The sequence below is a fragment of the Nymphalis io genome, chromosome 10 (assembly GCF_905147045.1).
Source record: "Nymphalis io chromosome 10, ilAglIoxx1.1, whole genome shotgun sequence".
NCBI classification, from domain to species: Eukaryota; Metazoa; Arthropoda; class Insecta; order Lepidoptera; family Nymphalidae; genus Nymphalis; species Nymphalis io.
In genome coordinates this window covers 1,020,652-1,042,529 of record NC_065897.1, presented here as the reverse complement: position 1 = coordinate 1,042,529, position 21,878 = coordinate 1,020,652, and the positions used below count along the sequence as shown (strand labels likewise).

At 41.8% G+C, this 21,878-nt stretch overlaps 1 protein-coding gene across 3 annotated transcripts; it reads left to right on the top strand.

The window, feature by feature from the left end:
- Positions 1-208: 208 nt before the first annotated feature.
- LOC126771219 (uncharacterized) lies at positions 209-21,864 on the top strand. 3 transcript variants are annotated; one of them, XM_050490978.1, is made up of 24 exons: positions 209-557; positions 637-824; positions 1,107-1,303; positions 2,550-2,673; positions 2,801-3,128; positions 3,261-4,752; positions 4,823-4,893; positions 5,069-5,271; positions 6,295-6,457; positions 6,665-6,763; positions 7,036-7,193; positions 7,812-8,129; positions 8,399-8,518; positions 8,930-9,051; positions 9,968-10,077; positions 10,902-11,007; positions 14,534-14,708; positions 14,774-15,020; positions 15,121-15,199; positions 17,149-17,225; positions 17,381-17,424; positions 17,670-17,987; positions 18,419-18,609; positions 18,684-21,864. In XM_050490978.1, the coding sequence occupies exons 1-24, from the start codon at positions 413-415 to the stop codon at positions 21,577-21,579; spliced, it is 7,971 nt and encodes a 2,656-aa protein (XP_050346935.1). In that variant the 5' UTR covers positions 209-412; the 3' UTR covers positions 21,580-21,864. The 3 variants fall into 3 exon arrangements, with proteins under 3 accessions (XP_050346935.1, XP_050346934.1, XP_050346933.1); XM_050490977.1 differs by having other exon boundaries at positions 2,801-3,281; positions 3,324-4,752; XM_050490976.1 differs by having other exon boundaries at positions 2,801-4,752.
- The last annotated feature ends 14 nt before the right edge of the window (positions 21,865-21,878 follow it).

Genomic DNA, 21,878 nt, shown 5'->3' with positions numbered 1-21,878 from the left:
TACTTTAAATACTTCAAGTATAATATTATAGCATACCTACACATTTCTTAATAAATATAGAAAGAATAAGGGACCACTCTTCTAGATGTTTTCATTTAACTATTCTAATTATGTTTTTTTTATTTAACAGCTTAAAGAAAAGACAATAAACTGAGTAAGTGACATCTTTTGCTTTGTAGCGTTTGGTTTGAAAAAAAACATCTTTGTCTATGTGGCGATGGCTGTCATCGAGTTTTATTTTATTATTTTAGGAAAATAAGTAAAGAAGCTTTCAGTGATCGTAGAATGATGATATTTTCGTGAATCATGTACATGTTTTCTAATAATCTAATAGTTGTAAGTGAAATTGTTATATACCGGTAGTGAAAAACACTTAGCGATGATAAGTAAAAAAGCTTAATAATTGACGACGATGGCGTCTGATGGAGAAATTTCTTGTACGAATGATCCTAATTTCGCCGTTATTTACTCGTTCTTAAAAGTTTTTGGTAAACTCTACAGTTTAGAAGTACCTACACTAGCCAAATTACAAGAATTGATAGAAAACACACAGGAAGGTGAGCTAACATTGTCGATTTGTCACCTAAAATATAAACAAACTAGGCAAACATGTTGAAAATTGTTTTGTTCTTTTAGTATTGGATCCGTTGAAAGAACTCCACTTGAGATTGTTGCGTCGTGCTCTTAAATCAGTACAGAGTAATAGATGGGAGAGGTGTCTGATTAAATTTTGTCATCAGCAGTCTTATCATCAGGAGGCTTGGGAAATAGAAAGGTTTTCGTACAAGAAAGCTAGCACTCAAGTGAAATTGCGTATATTGAAAGTAAGTGACTCAGTGATTCTTGGAATAATATGTGGTTCTTAATGACAATGTTAGTCTTCATCAGATACTTAGTACAATATTAAGTGCTTTACTTTAATGCTTATTATATACTTATGTAGCTTAATAGCTATTTTCCGCTTAAGAAAAAAAAATACACATGTTAAATGCTATGTTATATCTTTAAACAATTATAAGTTCATGGTGTCTTATAACATTTCAACTGAAAATTGAAGTATAAAATCCTAACATGGTTTTTTATATTTTTTTATTATAAATTTGCAGTTGTTACTTGAATATCAGTTCACATGTCATGCAAAGTTCAAATCAGCAGTGAATGCTATCTCATGTACTGAGCTCAGGTTGGACCCGATTGGAAGAGATAAGAATGGGTGTGTGTACTGGCTCCAAGTGGACCATGAAGCAAACCTATGTCTTTACAAGGAAGATCAAGATGAAGAAACTTGGCAGTTGATAGCAAGGTAACAATACATCAAACATATTTGTTTTAATTAATGTTTTATAGGTATCAGTACAGTACAGTACAGTACAGTAACAGCCTGTTAATGTCCCACTCCTGGTCTAAAACCTCCCCTCCCTTTTGAGGCGAAGATATAGACTAAACAAAAGTTTATACATGTATAAAACTTGTGGTCCATAATTAATTATTATATGGTTTATTTATTTATGTTGAACAGTAAAGAATGACAGGCCTTACGAAGTGGGTATAATTTTTGCTTGTGTATCTAGATATTTTTAAAACCATGAAACATCTGACAAACACTTGTGTGCACAAGAAAATTAAATATTATAAAAAATGCAATTGCATAACATAAGTCTTCTTAAACATAATACAATTATTTTATTATGTGCATAATTCACATTCTGGTTGAATTAATAAATATAAAATACTAAATTAATAAATATTAGTATTTTAGTTGCTTTATAAAAAAAGGACAAACATCAAGTGATATTTTATAATACTTGTATATTGGGATGTAATGTACTATGCACTATTTTTTTAATTGACAAGATAAATGGATGTGTGGCTCAAAAGGACTCCAATCCACAGCCACTATATGAAAATATTATCAAAATCTTGTAAAATCTAATAAAACTATAGATACCAGATTTACCTATATTCAAGTTCTATATTAAAAAAATAATTATAAATAATAATTCCATGCTTATATTTAATTCATAAAATCTTAATGGCACATTGTTTATAATATGTAAAAGCCAAAATTACACCAAATAAATTGAAGGTTAGCTTACTATCAAGGGTTTTCAGGTTTGTTTTTATCATGTTTTATTTGAAAGTGCATTGATCATAAAAATGTAACATTTATTCAACTAACTATTAGACTAACCGATCTTACCATTGTTTCAATTGATGTTTGTCCATAACAAGTTTTTATTGTGCTAATTCTCTAATTAAAAGACATACCTGTAATCAGTTTGTATAAATATAAATAGTAATAGTAATATTAAACAATTTTTTTTCCTGTATCATTTTTTTAAGGAAGTTATTAAACTTTAGTAGTAGTAATTGTGTTATAACTTGATTAGTATGATTTTCCATAAAAGTTGTTTCATGAGTATATTTTTTAAATTGATAAAGATTATAATTAAATATTTTTTTACAAACTGCAGCTAATTTATATAATAATGTTTACATATATTAATGTATAGGTAATAAGTGTTAAAGTATTTTTATTGCATTTCTAGCAACCGAGAGGAACTAGTAAAAATTATAGGTCAACTGAAAAATGGTGAGGAGATCACTCCATCTGTTGTCTCAAACAATAATGAGGATTCAAGTAGTACAGAAATCCACAATGCACAGTTAGAGGTAAGAACACAGGGACAAATAATGGACACATTTATTAAAAACTTTTGGTACAGTTTAATACTGTTTTAGATATAAATATACCATGTTAATATGGAGTGCTTAAAATATATGTTTGTGAATGTTTCAGCCTAATAAATCATCAGATGTAGATGATGAAAATGAAGAAGAGTTCCTAAGTCCAGAATCCGAATCTGAACATGATAGTGATGATCAAAAAGAACAAAATAAAAAATCGAAATCTCCTGATAGTATTAAAAATAAATCTAAAGAAGTATCAGATGAAAATGTAAATAAAGAAGAAAATAATGAAGTTGGAAAAAATTTAGAAATTAGTGAAACTGATAAAGATGTAAAAGTTATTGAATCTAATAATGGCGTAGATAAAACTAGTGAAGATAAAGTCATAGACAGTTCTAAAGATGAAAAAGAAGTGAAAAGTGAATCTTTGGATCAAGGTGAAATTGAATGTTATAAAGATGAAAATGAAGATGAACCTTATAAAGACAAAATTGAATCCAATAAAGATGAAATTGAATCTAAAAAAGATGAAATTGAATCTAAAAAAGATGATATTGAATCTAAAAAAGATGAAATTGAATGTAATAAAGGTGAAATTGAATCTAATAAAGATGAAATTGAGTGCAATAAAGATGTAGAAAAAACTCTAGCTGGTGAAGAAAATAAATTAGAAACTCTTGAAGATGTAGATAGTACTGAAGCAGATAAAGATGTAGATAGTGCTGAAGCAGATAACGATGTAGATAATACTGAAACTGATACCAATACTGAAGTGGACGGCAATGTAGAAAATAAGAGTAATAAAAAAGACAATGAACCTAGTGATATTAAAAGTGTTGTGAATGAAAATATGGATAGTGTTGAACAAGATACTGAAATAACACAAAAACTATCAGAACCTGTGACTGCATCTGAGTCAACGGAAGACACAATCAGTGAAGCGATTGAAGAACCTTTAATGATTATAACAGGCGAAGGGAATGGAGCAGATTGTGAAAGTGCTTATTTTATTGGAGAAGAAATTTGTGAGCCTGTTATGTTTTTTTATGGTGAAGGGTGGGGAGCCGACAATGACACTGGCAACCTAGATGCTATACAACAGTCTAATAGTAATGATAAGAGCGATGAAGAAAACCCTCCCGAAGAATGTAACGGTGAGAACCATGATGTGTCAAATTCCAACAGTAAAGCCAAATTAAGTAAAAATGTTAAATTAAAAAATAAATCTATAATCAAGAGGTCATTAAAGAAACAATCCAATGATGGTACAGACAATGTTAAATCAGATCGTAAGAAACATTGCATAAGAGAAATGGATAAATCTAATGGTTCTAACTCAAACACTTTTAATGAAAGTGAATCAAATAAGGGATGCAATGTCAATGATAAAAGTACAACAGAGAATGAGAAGTTAAAGAAGGTAGGCAAAAAGAAAATTAGGAGTAAAGTTAAAAAGAAACAGCTATTACGGAAAGTTGAAAAGGATGAAAGTAAAGAAGCACTTAATTCTGTATCAGAATCTGAAAATTGCCAGTCTAATAAAGCCAGTATTATTGAGAAGAGAAAGAGTAGTCTCTCTTCTGACCAAAGCGATGAAAATAGTGAAGACGATAAAGATAAGTCATCCGATAAGGAGGCAGCCAAGGTAGACGACGATTTGCCGCCAAAAAAGATACGCTTAGAAACACCTGACTCAGAAACAGTGTCACATTCCAAAGAAACGAGCGACAGTAAAGAAGAAGCTATATCAAACGAAAACAATGAAAACGAAAACTCTAATACAAATGTACAAAACGATTCTTTAACGGTTAGGAAAAAAATTAAGGCCAGAAAAGGGAAGTTTAAGCCGAAAAAAGCATTGCAAAAACCCTTTGAAGAGTCGAGTAAAAATGACAAAGTAGAGGATACTAAGAAGGAAAGTAAAGGCGTTAAACGATCGCTGCTAAACGCGAATGCAAGTGATAAAAACAATGAATCTCAAAGCGAAAGTGACGAAGAGGAACCCGTAACTATTGGTAAAAGATTAAAAACAAAACCTAAAAAGATCAACACGTCGACTAGGTAACATAACCACTATTAAAGTAAGATTTAATTTTGATGCAAAAATTTAACAATCTATTTTATTTTTCAGGAAAAAAGTTGAGGCAAAGCACATGACGAAGAGTTCGAGTGAATCTGAGGAAGAAACTCTTTATAGTTTAGGTACTTTTCTTTACATACGAAAATTATTTATAAAATTATCTATAGTTTTCGCCTGCGGCTTTGTTTGCGTTTAGGGGGGGGGAGACAAATTTTATCAAATTCAATCAAGACAGCTACTTTCGCATTTATAATATTAGCATAGATAACTCTGTACACAATTCTGCTTTGGTAATAGGTAAGAAAACTCCAAAGAAAGTCTTGAAGAAGAAAATAAAAGGCAAGGAGAAGCAAAAATCACAAACCCAGTCCGAAGATCCGGACATAACCCCCGTGCGACAGTCGCGTCGCATCGCGCAGATGAAGATCAAGGAGGAGGCCGACAGGAGGCACTTGGAAGAGGTTGCGTTGCGAGAGTTAAAGATGATACACAAGAAAAAGGTATTGGATTTTATTTAGTTTAATTTAAAAATCCACAACGACAGGAGGTACTGTGGATTTTTGTTTGTTATTTGTTACTCTCATTGAAATTCTGCCACATGTGTATTCTACCAACCCGATTGGAGAGTGGTGGAATAAGCTCCAAACCTTCTCCTCAAAAGGGAGAGGAGGTTTTAGCCCAGCAGTGCGACATTTACAGGCTGTTACTGTACTGTACTGTTGTTACTCTCGTTTGTCTAGAGATTTATGGTAGTATGATTATTTAAGTGATTATATTAATATAATTAATGGAGAGTGAGGTCAAATTTAAATTGACATACGCACAAACATTAACTCATTGACATATATCCTATTCCAATCCGAGTAGGAGTAAGGGTAAACTAACTGTAGATATACAAATTTTATGCGATTTTCTATCGTTAGAATTTATAGTGCGTTATACAGCAGTATTACGCACTATAAACAGTTCTTGAGTAACGTAATATAACGTAACAGCCCGTGAATGTCCCATTGCGAGGCTAAAGGCCTCCTCCCCTCTTTTTGAGGAGAAGGTTTGGAGCTTATTCCACCACGCTGCTCCAATGCGGATTTATGTGTGTATTCATGTGGCAGAATTTCAGTGTAATTAGACACATGCAGGTTTCCTCACGATGTTTTCCTTCACCGTAAAGCACGAGATGAATTATAATCAAAAATTAAGCACATGAAAATTCAGTGGTGCCTGCCCGGGTTCGAACTCACGATCGATTAAGATTCACGCGTTCTCACCACTGGGCCATCTCACCTTTTATTTCTTTGCTTCTCGAGTAATTTACCTTCATTTATACTACAACACTATTCCACTTAACTAGTTACAACCACATTAGTTTAATGTCGCTCGTGATCTATCATCTTTTATATACCATCTATTCAACAAGTGAAACGAGTGAAAGTTTCATCCATCAATTCCCCCGAGATCAATCATAGTATGGAACGTATAACCGAGAGGTCGGTGCCGTCTAACGGGTGGTGGTGTGCGTGCAGAGCGCGGAGGAGGAGGAGGAGGAGGCGTCGTGGCGCGCGAGCGACAGCAGCGCCGCGTCGCCGCCGCGCCGCGCGCGCGCGCCCGTGTGGCGCGCCGCCGACTCCACGGGGCCCGACGACTCCGACTCCGACGAGCCGCTGTTCGAGCACGACGAGCCCGACCGTACGGACCCGCTCCTGCCTCCTTACGTTCCAAATATCCCCCGGCGAATAAAAATGAGTACTACCTACCTCTGTCGTCGATGGGACCTGATAAAAATCGCCCCGTAGCCCCAGTCGTTCTTAAGTCTATTTCTGACGTAGCTACCTATTTGACAGGAGGTTTAAATTCGATTAATTTGTTACATATTATATAATAATTCGTTGCCAGTGGAATTCGACAAGTCCGATCACGAGTTCTCCCCCGAGTCCGACTTGGAGAGCGGCGAGCCCGTGGAGCCTCTCAAGCGAGCGAGGACGTTGGAAGAAGGTACTTATTTTGTAACTCGATTTCATACATATAGTGAGTATATATTTATCGGATATTAAGGTTTTCATATGTTTACTTATTAACGCTAAATTATTTAATACAATCTCGACCAACATATTTTTCTCGATTTACTTTTACGACCAAGGCCGCCCGTAAAATTGATAAACGAACTCGATTGACGATATACAATAATGCGTCTGTGTGCACGCTAACTTTGGCTACACGAGTGTGTGCAACAATGAGCGCAGTACACGCGGGGCGCGCGTGCGCAGGCGCGGCGGACGGCGTGTGCGCGCGCTGCGGGCGCGGCGAGCAGCCCGAGTGGATCCTGCTGTGCGACGCGTGCGACGCGCCCTACCACGCCTCGTGCCTCAAGCCGCTGCTGCTCGTCGTGCCCGAGGGCGACTGGTTCTGCCCGCCCTGCAACCACGTGCGTTCGCTCGCTCTGTTACTCGTCCGCCCTCCCGCCCCCGCAGCCCGTAGATACGTAGCGTACTGGTGGTGAAGCTTTGTGCGAGCTCGTCTGGGTAGGTCTCATCACTCATCGGATATTCTACCGCAAAACAGCAGTACTCGGTATTGTTGTGTTCCGGTTTGAAGGGTGAGTGAGCCAGTGTAATTACAGGCACAAAGGATATAAGCGATGGTTAATATTTCTTCCAATGCTAATGTCTATGGGCGTTGGTGACCACTTACCGTCAGGTGGCCCATATGCTTGTCCACCTTTCTAATCTATAAAAAAAAAACTGACTCCCTCTTCAAGTCGGAACACAGTAATACTAGGTATTACTGTTTTGTGGTTGAATATGTGCTGAGTGGGTGGTCACCGAGTAATTGTAATAATTGAAAATAGATAGTGACGTTTGGTATCTCTCACAGATCAGCACCATCGTCGTGATCTAATTATGAAGTTGCAGACTCTGAGATCCCGGGTTCAAACCCCGGGTGGAGCCAACGAAAGCTATCGGGCTTATAGAGAACATCTTAAACCTCATAAAAACTGCTAGGTGGGTGGGCTCGGGTGGAACATAACTCGACTCGGTTGCAGGCCATGTTAATATCCGCCCTGGAGAGGGAGCTGACGAAGTACGACGAGCTGCTCGCCCGCGTGGAGGCGGAGCGGGCGCGCAAGCAGCTCGAGGTGGCGGCGGCCGACAGCTCCGACGAGAAGGCGTCGCCGGGCGGCGCGGACGGCGCGGACGGCGCGGCGGACGGCACGGCGGACGGCACGGCGGGCGACAGCGGCTCGGACGGCAGCAGCGCGTGGTCGTCGGACGGCGCCGTGTACCGCCTGCGCGCGCGGCGCCAGCTGCCCGTGTCGTACCGCGCGCGGGAGTACGACCGCCTCATCAGCTCCGCCATCAAGGTGCGCCGCGCCGGGCCTGGACACATCGTTTACTTTTAAAGCATTTGAACGATTTCAGTATAAAGTTTATATAAGTGCTCCTGCTTTTCCTGTGTCGGATATAATATGTTTGATGTTGACAATGTTATCCCATATCAAGCGTGAGTGAAATGCGTAAAATCGAACTCTGAAGACTGAAACACCGAGATTAATCTCACTTGCTCACAGTAACAAAACCAAATGATACATTGTAACGTATTAATTTTAACATAAACAATTTACTCCATCAGGAAGAATATGTTGAACCTACTACGAGCGCGGGTAATCAAGGCCGGGGGAAAGACATATCCACTATAATAGAAGCGGCCGAAGAAGAGAAGATGAAAGCTGAACGAGATGCTATTGAACAGGTACCGATATTTAAAGGATTTGTAGCTTGTTCCATCATAATGCTCCATTGAGCTGAAAAATATTGATGCAACAACAATGCTGCAACTCCCTTTCTGAATGTAATAATTCGCTATTTAAATAACATAACTATGTGAAATGTTGGAAAACAGTAATTTTTTGTCGGTTCTTCTCGGTAGAATTTACATACCAAACCGGTGGTAGATTTATGTATATATCAATATTGTGAAGTGACGATTCAGGTACTTTAAATGAGCTTCTTGAATAAAGAATATTTTGTTTTGTTTTTTTTTTTTTTTTTTTTTAATGGAACAAATCCAAAAAGTTATTATTTAATAATAATAAAAAAATTCAACAATTTTCTAAAATATAATTACATTTATATTTATTTATGGTTGTTGGACTTATTTCAGGGTAAGCAGATAGAAGTTAAAAAGATAAAGAAGAAACAGCGTAAGAAGCAACGGAAATTGAATTCGCTTGACGTGCCCTCCGAGGACGACGACGAGACCGACGAGGACTTCAAAGACACCGGGTCCGTTGGACTTTAATTATTATATAAATAAAGTTTTATTGTAGAATATTCTAGAAAATCTTCCCAAAAATTGAGAGATTTATAGCTTTACTTCAAAAATAATTTTGTCAGCTTATGGCGAAGATTGGCGCATCAGAGTGAAGGGATATGTCCAGTAATGGATGAAGTGGGATTGAATATGATGCCAAATAAAATGCACTTTCATTTTTTTTTTAAAAAGGCTATATAGAAAATATGTTTTTAAATTTGGAATTTCAAGTTCTTTATCCAGTTGTTTTGTGAACTGATTCCAATGGTGTAAGATGACGTATTTGAGTCTGATTATACTTTTGGGAAAAGTTTTCGAAGTTACCATTTAATTCTATGCCATCGATGTAATTGACTTGCAGTTCAATTGTTTTTACAACAATGCCGGCCTAATGGCAACCCTGCTTTGTTGCCAAGCTGTGAATGGATAGACTTGGATTAATCTACTTAAACAATATACCAGAAAGCAAGCATCTATAAAACCGCTTTAGGTGTCTGGGACATTTAATAATAATATCCTGGGACATTTTTCACACACGGCCATCTGATCCCAAATTAAGCTTGCACAGAGCTTGTGCTGTGGAAACCAGACAACTGATACACTACATATACTACTTTTCTTTTCTAAATACATTCTTACATAGATAATTACACCCAGACTCAGGACAAACAGACATGTTCATGCACACAAATGTCTGTCCTGGGTGGGAATCGAACCCACAACCTTCGGCGTGAAAAGGCAAGTATCTACCAACCACGCCGACCGGCTCGTCATGTCTGTCTATTATATAATGAATTTGTGAAGATATACAAATTATATTAAACATCTAATAATGTGTATACTTTCGTCATTGTCACATTTTATTTTAATATGAAAATATGTTCCTAGAATGGAATCGTCGTCTGAGGACATATCCTCGTCTGCGGAACGCGGCAGTTCCACATCTCGCTCTTCCGATTCGCTACCCATCCGACGCGCCTGTAGACCCGATAAGAAAGGTATTTGGTATTTACTATAAAAAAAAAAACTATTAGTCACTCAAAACAAAATAAACTTAAATATTTTGAATCGTAAATTAATAATTAATAACACAGCAACAAAGAAGTAAGCACACAGAAGTGTTCACACCCATAAAATATTTCATACTCCTCGCGTAAAGTCTCATATTGGTAAACAAGCTCCCTTAGTACGTTTCTCGGACTCTCCCTTAATCTTTAGAAATAAGTTACTTAATTATTATAAAATTCATGATTACTTTTAATTAGTATTTTTTTTTTATTATATTAGTAATTTTTTTATTATAACAATGACATTATTTATTATTTAATTTTGACATTTTTATAAATTACTTATGATTTTTTGTTACTTTTAATTTAAATTTGATTAGATTGAATCTGGAAGTGCTATGTACACTTGTAATTGACATGCATATTAGATATACTATTAGTGTTTAATAAGATTAAATTAATTGTAAAGCTACCAGCGGTTTCTAAGAACCTCAACTGTTGTTGTGTTCCACCCATCGATTACAGAAAATTGTTATAGAACGGTTTACTATATATGTATAAATCTTATAATAAATAAGAGCAATATGCTCGTAAGTTTCCATGTGCAAATAAACTTATAAAATGTTCACTTCTTTCAGATGCATGTATTTAGATATAACAAGACGTGTGAATTTTTGTTTCACAATTAAACAACATTATTCGCAATATTCAGTAATGAAATAAGATATTATACGGAAATGAAATGTATTAGAAAGATTAGTAGTGTCGAAGATTATAACAGATTAATAATATGAGTAATTATGGTACTTTTCCAGATCGCCAGAAATTTGAGGAATCGTCGCCGGAGGTCAAGAAGAAGAAAAAGGGAGTATTCGATGAGAGTTCGGGAGAATCGGCTGGGCGCAAGGAGTGGTCGAAAAAGTACGTCCTTGAATTTTATTAGTTTCTTTGAGGATTAGTTGGAAGACGACACTCAGAATTTTGTTGAGACAGTTGTTAAAGTAATCTCGGTCGACGAGATAGGGCAGAATGTCTACGGGCGTAATTTTTACCTGTTCCTGTCGCTATTCATATTATTCTGTCCTGCGAGGCAAGCCGATGAGGCTAAGCGCGTATTGGCCGAACATTGGTCGTTGTGATCAGTGGGTTGTTTAAAAGTAATACGAAGGGAAGGTATCAGAATTTATTTAGATAGATGGTATATTAGATTTATAATGTGTACATCAATAAGGTAATTAATTGCCGTGGAGTACCGGCTTAGAATAGTACTCCCCCAATCTCATCCCGTGGGTGTCGTAAGAGGCGACTGAGGGACGGGGAAAAGGGGGGATGGGCAGCAGCGTCCCTCCCATAAACATCTTACCCCCCCTACTGCGCTCGCCAACACGCCTGCCCAGCGCGGCGAGTATGGGCAAACCCCTCCATTAATGGCAGATGCGCCCAAAAAAAAGGCCCCCAGTTACCGGCAAGCCCGCTAGGCCCGACCAAGGTAGCGGTCGCGGTATCGGCAGGGCAGGGGGTGTTAAGAATCACCGGTTCACGGCAGGCTACCGTATAAAACGACTGAAAATGGCAACGTATAATGGACGCTCGATGAGGCTGGACCATCACCTCGCCGAATTAGAAGTAGAGTTAAGTCATATAAACTGGCATATACTGGGGTTATCTGAAGTCCGAAGACAGGGGGAGGACACGATAACTCTAGAGTCCGGTAACTTACTCTACTTCCGCGGAGGTGATAACCTCTCCCAGGGTGGTGTCGGTTTTCTAGTCAAAAAGGATCTCATTAGCAGCATTGTGGAAATCAGTAGTGTGTCGAACCGGGTAGCGTACCTTGTCCTAAAACTTTCCGACAGGTACTCCCTGAAGGTCGTACAGGTATATGCGCCAACTTCGACATACTCTGATGATGTGGTCGAAGCGATGTACGAGGACATCGCAAAGGCCCTCAACGACACCTCGAAGGCCCACTACAATGTTGTTATGGGAGACTTTAATGCTAAAGTGGGAGTACAAGATAGCGGTGAATCGAAAGTCGGACCTTACGGCTTGGGCTGCAGAAATCACAGGGGGCAAATGCTGGTAAACTTTCTCGAAGCACAGGGGCTTTTTTTGATGAATTCTTTCTTTCAAAAGAAGCCTCAGAGGAGGTGGACCTGGCGAAGCCCCGATAACGTGACAAGGAACGAGATAGACTTTATCATTTCGAATAAAAGGCACATATTTAGAGATGTTTCAGTGATCAACAGGTTTAATACCGGAAGTGATCACCGCTTGGTTCGAGGCACTCTAAATATCAACTTAAAAGCCGAAAGATCGAGAATGATGAGGTCTACTCTCCGACCTACCATGCTCCAAGCTGCTCAAGGCTCCGAAAAGTTCCAAATGGAACTTCAAAATCAATTCACCGCGTTGGAAACCATAAGCAGCATTGATGAGAGAACCGACACGCTGGTCAAAATACTGCAAAACACATCCCGCAAGTGTTTTCCGCCACAGAGAAGAGACAACGCACCAAAACTCTCTGCTGAGACACTCGAGCTCATGAGAAAACGACGAGAACTACCATCGTTTTTGTCAGATAAGGCCTTAAACCGAACAATAAAAACGCTGACGCGACGCGATCTCCGACGCTCCAATACCCGTGCCATCAAGGCTGCGATTGAGCAAAATCGGGGATCGAAAGTGTTCGCTCGCAAGTTTGGGAGGCCGCGTCTGACAAAACTTAAAACTGAAAATGGTGGGGTCGTTACCTCTAGGCCTGAGATTATCGGAGAAGTAGAGAGGTTTTATGGGCAGTTGTTCTCTTCAAGATCGGATAAACCCGTGGGAATCAGTATTGATGACCAGCGCGCCCCTCTTATGCGCCATTACTCCGAGGAGCTCCCGGTCGTTGACCAAGGAGAGATTAGGGCGGCTCTAGAACAGCTTAAAAACAACAAAGCTCCGGGAGATGACGGAATCACAACAGAGTTGCTTAAGGCAGGCGGGACTCCGGTCCTGAAAGAGCTAGCAAGCCTCTTTAATTCCGTCATCCAACATGGCAAGACCCCGGAAACGTGGAGCGGGAGTGAGGTGGTACTGTTTTTCAAGAAAGGTGATAAAACCCTCTTGAAAAACTACAGACCAATCTCCCTCCTGAGTCACGTGTATAAGCTGTTCTCAAGAGTCGTCACGAACCGTCTCGCCAGACGACTTGACGAGTTCCAGCCCCCAGAGCAAGCCGGCTTTCGATCAGGCTACAGCACCGTGGACCACATCCATACTGTTCGGCAGATTGTGCAGAAGACCGAAGAGTACAATCAGCCGCTGTGTATGGCATTTGTGGACTACGAGAAAGCCTTCGACTCCATCGAAACCTGGGCAGTGCTCGACTCATTGCAGAGATGTCATATCGATTGGAGATATATCGAGGTACTGAGATGTCTGTACAACGCCGCTACAATGACTGTCCACATCCAGGACTGTAAGACGAAGGCGATCCAACTGCGCAGAGGGGTGAGACAGGGGGATGTAATATCCCCGAAACTGTTCACCAACGCGTTGGAAGACGTTTTCAAAACGCTGGATTGGACTAGGTATGGAGTCAATGTAAACGGCGAGTACATCTCACACCTTCGATTTGCCGACGATATCGTCATCATAGCAGAGTCGCTGGAACAACTCACCGAAATGCTGCGTAGCCTAGGCGAGTCTTCCCGGCGTGTCGGTCTCGGTATGAACTTGGACAAGACCAAGGTCATGTTCAATAGGCATGTCGTGCCGGGACCGATATACGTCGAGGGGAAACCTCTCGAAGTTGTTAGTGAATATACCTACCTAGGACAGGTAATACAAGTCGGTAGGAACAACTTCCAGAAGGAAGCCGATCGAAGAATTCGCTTGGGATGGGCAGCATTTGGCAACCTTCGTCAAGTCCTCAAGTCGTCTATACCGCAATGTTTGAAGACGAAAGTCTTCAACCAATGCGTCTTACCTGCCATGACATACGGTGCCGAAACGTGGACACTAACTGCGGGACTAGTCCACAAATTCAAAGTCGCTCAGCGTGCTATGGAGCGAGCTATGCTCGGAGTATCTTTGAAGGATAAGATCAGAAATGAGATTATCCGGAAAAGAACCGGAGTCACCGACATAGCTTGCAAAATTAGCAGGCTGAAGTGGCAGTGGGCTGGTCACGTATGTCGTAGGACCGATGGCCGTTGGAGCAGACGAGTCCTAGAGTGGAGACCGCGAATCGGCAAGCGCAGCGTAGGGCGCCCTCCAGCCAGGTGGACCGACGACCTTAAGAAGGTGGCGGGCACCAACTGGATGCGGAAGGCGGAGGACAGGGAGCTTTGGCGCACCTTGGGAGAGGCCTATGTTCAGCAGTGGACAACGATTGGCTGTTGATTGATTGATTGATTGATCAAGAAATGAAGTAATTATTTGATATAACAACGCACAGATGCAAGTGGGCGCGCAAGCGAGGCCTGTCGCAGTACGACGCCGCCGGCAACGTGGTGCGCGCGCGCGTCACCTACGGCGGCCTCAGCGACGAGCCCAACGACTGGTCGCCCAAGCACCGCACCCGCCGCCGCAAGATCGACTACACCGAGATGCCCAACACGGAGTCCGAAGACGTGAGTGTCCCCCCCACACCCCGCCCCACCCCCTCCCCGCCCGCCTCACGCCGGCCTCGTTGCAGGAGATGCACAAGTCGAGCGGGAAGCACATGCCGGACAGCTCGGACGAGTTCAAGGTGGACGACTCGGACGTGACGTCGGACTCGGACTCGGACCGCGCCAAGCGCCGCAAGGAGGAGGCCGCCCAGTCCGGGGACGAGAGGCAGAGGGCTCTGTGCGACCTCATCAGCAAGACGGCCGTGGTGCCCCTGCAGAAGCTGCCCGACGACGTCACCAGGATGAAGACTGAGGAACTGCATGCGACGCTGGGTATGAGTTCTTACTCGTTATAAATATAATTATTAAGCACATCGTCCAGTCTGTCTGTATATGGATTCGAACGATATATTATCTTTATTTATCATTTTAGCTTTAGAATCTCAGTCGCAAATGAGTAGCACTCCGAGGCCTCTTCGCGGTCGCGGTAGCAGAGGCGGTCGAGGCAGCAGGTATTTTAATTTTTTTTTAATTTAATCCTATTACCTGTAACTTATTCTTATAGCAGGAGGACTAAAGACAAATAAACAACTTTGACCTATAATTGATATGACATCATTGATCAAGACCTAAAATAGTCTATACTCTATTCCAATGAAAGTTGGAATAAATAATAAACAAACCGTAATTTTAAATATTCCAAGTGATTTGCTGATGACTCCGCTATATCATGCACTATAAACAGTTCTTGATTAATGTATCTTTATTTGTAATACAGCAATATTTCACTTAACTACTTAAATCCACTCAAAAAAATCCACAAACAGTTTTTCCGGCATTAATGACGCCATTTTTCGATGAACTGACAATTAATATTATGGTCTCGACCAAGGACGTTCGCTAAACGAATGGAGAAAGTTAAGAGAAGTTTTGTCACAAATTTTAGACTTTTTTAATATTGATATTTGTTTATTAATTTTTATACAATATGGAATATGAAATATTTGTAAAAATATATAAAGTGACCTAACATTCGATAAAGATGTTATTTTTTATATATATTACGGTAGCTAACGAAAATCATAATAATTTTAAAAGAATTATTTAATTTTAAAGAAATAAAAATTTTAAAGTCTCAAAATATAGATTACTTTTATGCATAGCAATAATAAATTTATAGTTTTGAAAATAATACGAAAGTAACACATTCGTCTTTGATCTTTCGTATCATGTGCAAGGATGATTATTCGGAATTATCAAAAGTTATTTTTTTTTACGGCCTGGCTTTGTTTAAACGGACTGTGATTGAAACGGATTTTGTATTTACGGCCTTTTGCTTTGGCTAACTGACTTTTGTTTTGCCTTCAACACGGACTAAGCTTATTGAAAATTATTATTTCAATTTAAAATATAAGGTAAGTTGTTAATTTTAATTACATATATATTTTTCAAAAATTTGAATGCTAAATAATATATTTTTATCTTGTTTGTTTTAAGTTGATAGTCATTTTGGATAAAATATAAAATAAGAGTTTTCTTTGAAAGATATTCAAAATATAATTTAATCGAAGTATTATAAAATATGTCACATAATTTTCTTGAAAAGTATACTTTATTATTAAAACATAAATTAATGTTTCTTTTTTTATGTTTGGAATATAATCTAGTTTATAATTTAGATCTAGAAAAGAAAATAAAATCTATTAAAATAAATAAAATTGAGTGTTTCTGTGATTAAAAATAACTGCTTGTTTTTAAGCTAATAAGTGCATTGTAACAAAAGAGGACGAAAAAAAAAAAATTAGATGGAATCCTTGATACGACGTTTGTACAAAATTTATTATAAATGTTGAGAGCTTAGAAACTGAATCTACATTTTTGTTTAATAAATGTTTTTTCTTATTTTACCTGCAATCCATATAACATATTATATCTATTAAAATTTATATAAAATTACGTTTAAAACGAATAAAATATATCGTTCCATACTTTATCATTTCATTAACCGACTCCATTCAATAACTTTCTCCTCACTAGTCTAACTCAAATGTCATGTCAATTGAAGATCAAAGTTGTTCATTTACCTCCTTTCCTACTTCCATTGGAATAGAATACATGGTATTTATTATGGATTCGTGAAAAAATGGAAATGGAACGTGGAAGTAAAATTAAAGTGGATCTAAGTAGTACAGGGGAATAGTGTCGTATTATAAACAAAGAAAAATTATTTGCTCCATAAAATATTAGCAAATTGCATGGAATATGTAAACCTAAGCTGCTATCTGTACTTCGACGGCCACGGATACGGTTAGTTACATTAAATACCAATCATTATAAAAATGTCGTACAAAATGAAACATTAGGATGGTCATAGATCTTATAGATTTTAAATATAGTATGTATGAAGTGTAAGTCCAGTGGGTGCGCCAGAGCCCACCCAGTAACGTGACGTCGTGTGCAGGGGCGCGCGCGGGCGGGGCCGCGGCGCGGGCGCGGCGGACGACGCGCTGGCCAAGCTGGTCGGCGTCAAGATCAAAGGTAGCCGCTCGCCTGCTGCCTGCCGCCCACACGCCCGCTCACGGGCTTCCGTCGCATTGCCCTCTGCGCGGGTTCAAAGTGGCACTCGTATCATTCTATTTGTCCCTCGGAGCCCTATGTGATATTTAATAATTTTGTTCGTATTTCGTTTTCAGACTTGAAGCCCGACAGCGTAATGGGACCTCTGAGACCGAATCAAGTGAGTTCTCCTCTATATCTTTACATTTTATGAATCTCTAGCGAAGTATACGCGACCCCCTCCCAGTAGCGGTATGAAAATTTTATTAAAAGACCGACCGACGAATTGATAAAAAAAAAATACAAAGATTGACCAATTTGGTCCATGCGGGTATATATACGTAGAGAATTATATTGTATGCAAGAAAATAATAATATACTAAGTCATAATTTTCAAAATTTATAAGAAGCGATTGCAACTTTCAGGCCGAACGTGAGAAAAAAAGACAAGAGCGTGAAGCGAAACTAGCTGAAAAAGAAGCGAGGAAGCAAGAACGGATGCAGAAGAAAGAGGAAAAAGAGAAACTAAAGGAGCAAAAGGCCAAGGAGAGAGAAGAGAAACGTCTGGCGAGACTAGCTCTACAGGAGAGTAAGAGAGTGAAGAAGGAGAAAACCGAATTCGTTGGTCCCCCAGGATACCCCCCCGGAATGTCCGTACGACCGGAGCGGCCGTACGGCAGCCCCGGGCCAAGACCGCCGCCTGATTACCAGGAACAGAGGTTCCCAGTTGCTCCGAGGTTGCAGGTAGGTTCAACTGTAATTTGAACTTAATAATGAAAGTAACAGACCATAAATGTCCCATTGCTGCAAAAAACGCTTGGTTTTTATAAAAAGAGAGGTTAATGTTTAAATTGACCGCGCCACTTTTCAATCATTGATTAAAATAGGCATTAATAACCGTAAAACACTTCCATTTTGTTCAATATGGCTCGAGTGGATTTTCCTTGCACAGTAAGAAACGTAATGACAGTATGTTCTTTAATTATCTCCATAGTTGCAGTTTTCTTCCGAATTGACTTGCTTTTCAGGTGATAACTCGTAAACGATTGAAGTTAGGGTGTTGAAACGTAACATACATACATATATACAAACTCTCCATCCCGCTGACATCATTTCGTAAATGTAATATGCCTGGTTTTCAAGATGCGAACTTTACAAAACAAAATATGTTTCAGGTTCGACCCGAACTACGCGGTATAGCGTCTGTGGACGAACGGTCACCACTTGCCCACAGACCCGACCAACACCATAACGTTATGCGAGAAGGTACGCTGTCGGTGGCCGGGTCGCCGCAACCTTTCAAACCGGTCACAGAGGAGCCGAGCATTATAACAAGGATGCCGCATATGATTAACCAGCAATACAGGTATTTATTTGAACTGAAACAATTCATCTAAAAATAAAGTATCGTCAAGTAACAAGTAACGTCTCTTCTCCCAGGGGGTCTATGATGTACCCGGCCGGCAATCCCCCGTACGGTCCCCGCGGGCAGGGAGTGCCAATGTACCAGATGCACCCCGGCCTCAACCAGGGCGCGCGGGCGCAGTACCCGCAGTACTACTCGCACATACAGGGCCTGCCCGCATACCCGGTGCGACCCGGCGGGGCTCCCCCCGCCTCCTCTCCGGGCCCTCACCGCCCACTGGGCCCCAGCCCGCTGGCGCACGGCCCCTCGGTTTCGCCCCACGGGCCGCCGCACCGCCCTCCCGTCTCATCGCCGCACGGGCCGCCCTCGTCTTCGCCGCAATCGCACTACGGCCCACCGGGGCCTCATCCGCACGGTATGCCCGGGCTCCGACCGCCCCACGCGCCTCACGGGCCCCCCGTGTCCGGTCCGCACGGGGTTCTCAGACCGCCAGGACATCTCAGCGGCAGACCGGAGCTCCAGGGAGCGCATCCCCCCGGCTCGTCCGTCTCGAATCCACACGTTCCGCCGGGCGTGTCACCTCATGGCCCTCCGGTGTCGTCGCCCCATGGACCGCACATGGCCAGCGGGCTGCCGCACGGTCACTCCGGTCTATTACACGGACCTCCGGGGATGCGCCCCTCCATGCCGCTCGGCATGCCTCACGGTCCGCCGGTATCGTCTCCGCACGGCCCGCCCCTGCTGGGGAGCCACCAGAATTCTATGCCGCGGGGATTGGTCCCAGGGATGGTGGCCGGTATGCGAGGCCCAGGTCCAGTGGCGGCCGGTAACGTCGTCGTCCGGGTGCCTACACCCGGGGCTCCTTCAGTATCGCCGGCACCGGTGCTTCCTGGACAAAAATCGCCATCGACGAATTCATTATCAGATGTCGTCGCAGAACCACCGATAACGATCAAGGCTGAAGTTAAAACAGAACCCGAGTATCAATCGCCACCCGTGTCTCCAAGCGATCGGCCCACCTCGCCTGAACCTCTCAGAAATCATCCCAAAATCAAGCATACGGAAAATAAAGATGGAAGGCCGCGATACCCGCTGGGCCCGTACGCGCCGCAGTACGGCCCTTATGGTCCATATGCACCGCACGCACCACCGAATTCGCAGCCCCAAGAAACCTTACTTAATCTTCAAACGCGACTACATCACAACCCCATGCAACGTATGCCTTCAAATGTCCGACCTTTTTTGCCAAATAATCCAAATGATATGAAACCGGTCGATTCGATTCCCAGGTCTGGTTTAGAACGACCGCAGTTTAATGAAGTTCGTTCGTCAGTTTCCGAAAGACCGTTAATACCTCACGATATCTCGAGACCTTCACATCTGGACAGGCCTTTAATGCATGAGATGATTCGGCCCTCGGGACCTAATTCTTCAGTTCACGATATACAGAGGCCTTCTTCATCTGAAAGAACCGTTCCTGACAGGACGATGATGCACGATATGCTCAGACCTTCCGGTCAAGATCAATCGCCAATACATGATATGTCGAGGCTGCATGGACTTGATCGACAGTTGCCGCAAGACATGCCAAGGCCACCCGGAACTGATCGTTCATTGATACAAGATATGCTCAGACCAACTGGGACTGATCATCAAATGATGCACGACATGCCAAGGACACCGGGTCCCGATAGACCTTTGATGCATGACATACCGAGACCACCCGGTCTGGATCGACCTCCTGGTCTTGAAAGGCCTCCGAGTATGGATAGGCATCCTGGTATGGATCGACCTCCTAGTATGGATAGGCATCCTGGTTTGGATCGGCCTCCTGGTCTTGAAAGGCCTCCTAGTATGGATAGGCATCCTGGTATGGATCGGCCTCCTGGTCTTGAAAGGCCTCCTAGTATGGATAGGCATCCTGGTATGGATCGGCCTCCTAGTATGGATAGGCATTCTGGTATGGATCGGCCTCCTGGTCTTGAAAGGCCTCCTAGTATGGATAGGCATCCTGGTATAGATCGGCCTCCTGGTCTTGAAAGGCCTCCTAGTATGGATCGGCCTCCTAGTATGGATAGACATCCTGGTATGGATCGACCTCCTAGTATGGATAGACCTCCTAGTATGGATAGGCCTTCTGGTATGGATAGACCTCCTGGTCTGGATAGACCTTTGATGCACGACATGCCGAGGCCGCCTGGCCCTGAGAGAACTTTGTTACACGACATGCCAAGACCACCTGGCCCAGACAGACCTCTGATGCACGATATGCCAAGACCACCGGGTCCAGAAAGAACTTTAATGCAAGATATGACGAGACCACCAGGCCCGGATAGATCGTTGATGCACGACATGCCTAGGGGAGCCGGTTCCGATCGTCCGCTGATGCACGACATGTCACGACCTCCGGGCTCTGAACGTCAGATGATACACGACATGCCAAGGGCTCCCGGTCTGGATCGATCTATAATCCACGATTTGCCCAGGGCTTCGGCACCCGAAAGACTAATGGGTCATGATCTACCTCCACACTACCCGTACATGAGACCGCAAGGTCGTTTGCCTTACGGCGTGCCGTTGCTACGAGCCCCCCACGCTGGCCGGTCCAGTCCCGGGATGCCGCACTACGCACCCTACCAGGACATGCACAGATTAGAGAAGCAGCCTCCGATGCAGACTCTGCGGGAATCGGTTCTAACGCCAACCAAACCGGCCTCACCCAGAGACGAAACCGAAAAAGATGCCGAGAGAGAAAGCGGAGCCGAATCACCGAACGACGTCGACGACGATCGTTCGTCTCCACCCGAAACTAAACCTCAGTTCCTGAAAATACCCGGCGCTGTAAATAAATATATTCCGGAAGGCAAGCTGGTTCCCATCAAAACGGAGGCCCCTGGCGACGATGGCAGCGTGTTCGGGGGCCTCGTGAGCTACTTCTCGAGCCAGCGGGAGGACGACTTAGACGCGTAATAGTGAGTAGTCCACTTGTAAATATAACATAGATAATTTTATTTATACCGACGGCGATAGACGCCCTGTGACGTACGCTATGTATGATATTTTATGAAGTAAAAATATTTAGTTCGACGAAGTTCAATGAGTCTTTTTGGTCTCGAATAAAAGCGATGTATTATTTTGTTTACGTTTAAGTGAGATTTATTTATATACAGAACGATAAGTACTTATGGTATACTCTAAATACGAATTCTATTAAAGATCGATAATTTCTTTTTTGCAAATAAATGTTTTCTCCTACTTGTGTTTTTTAT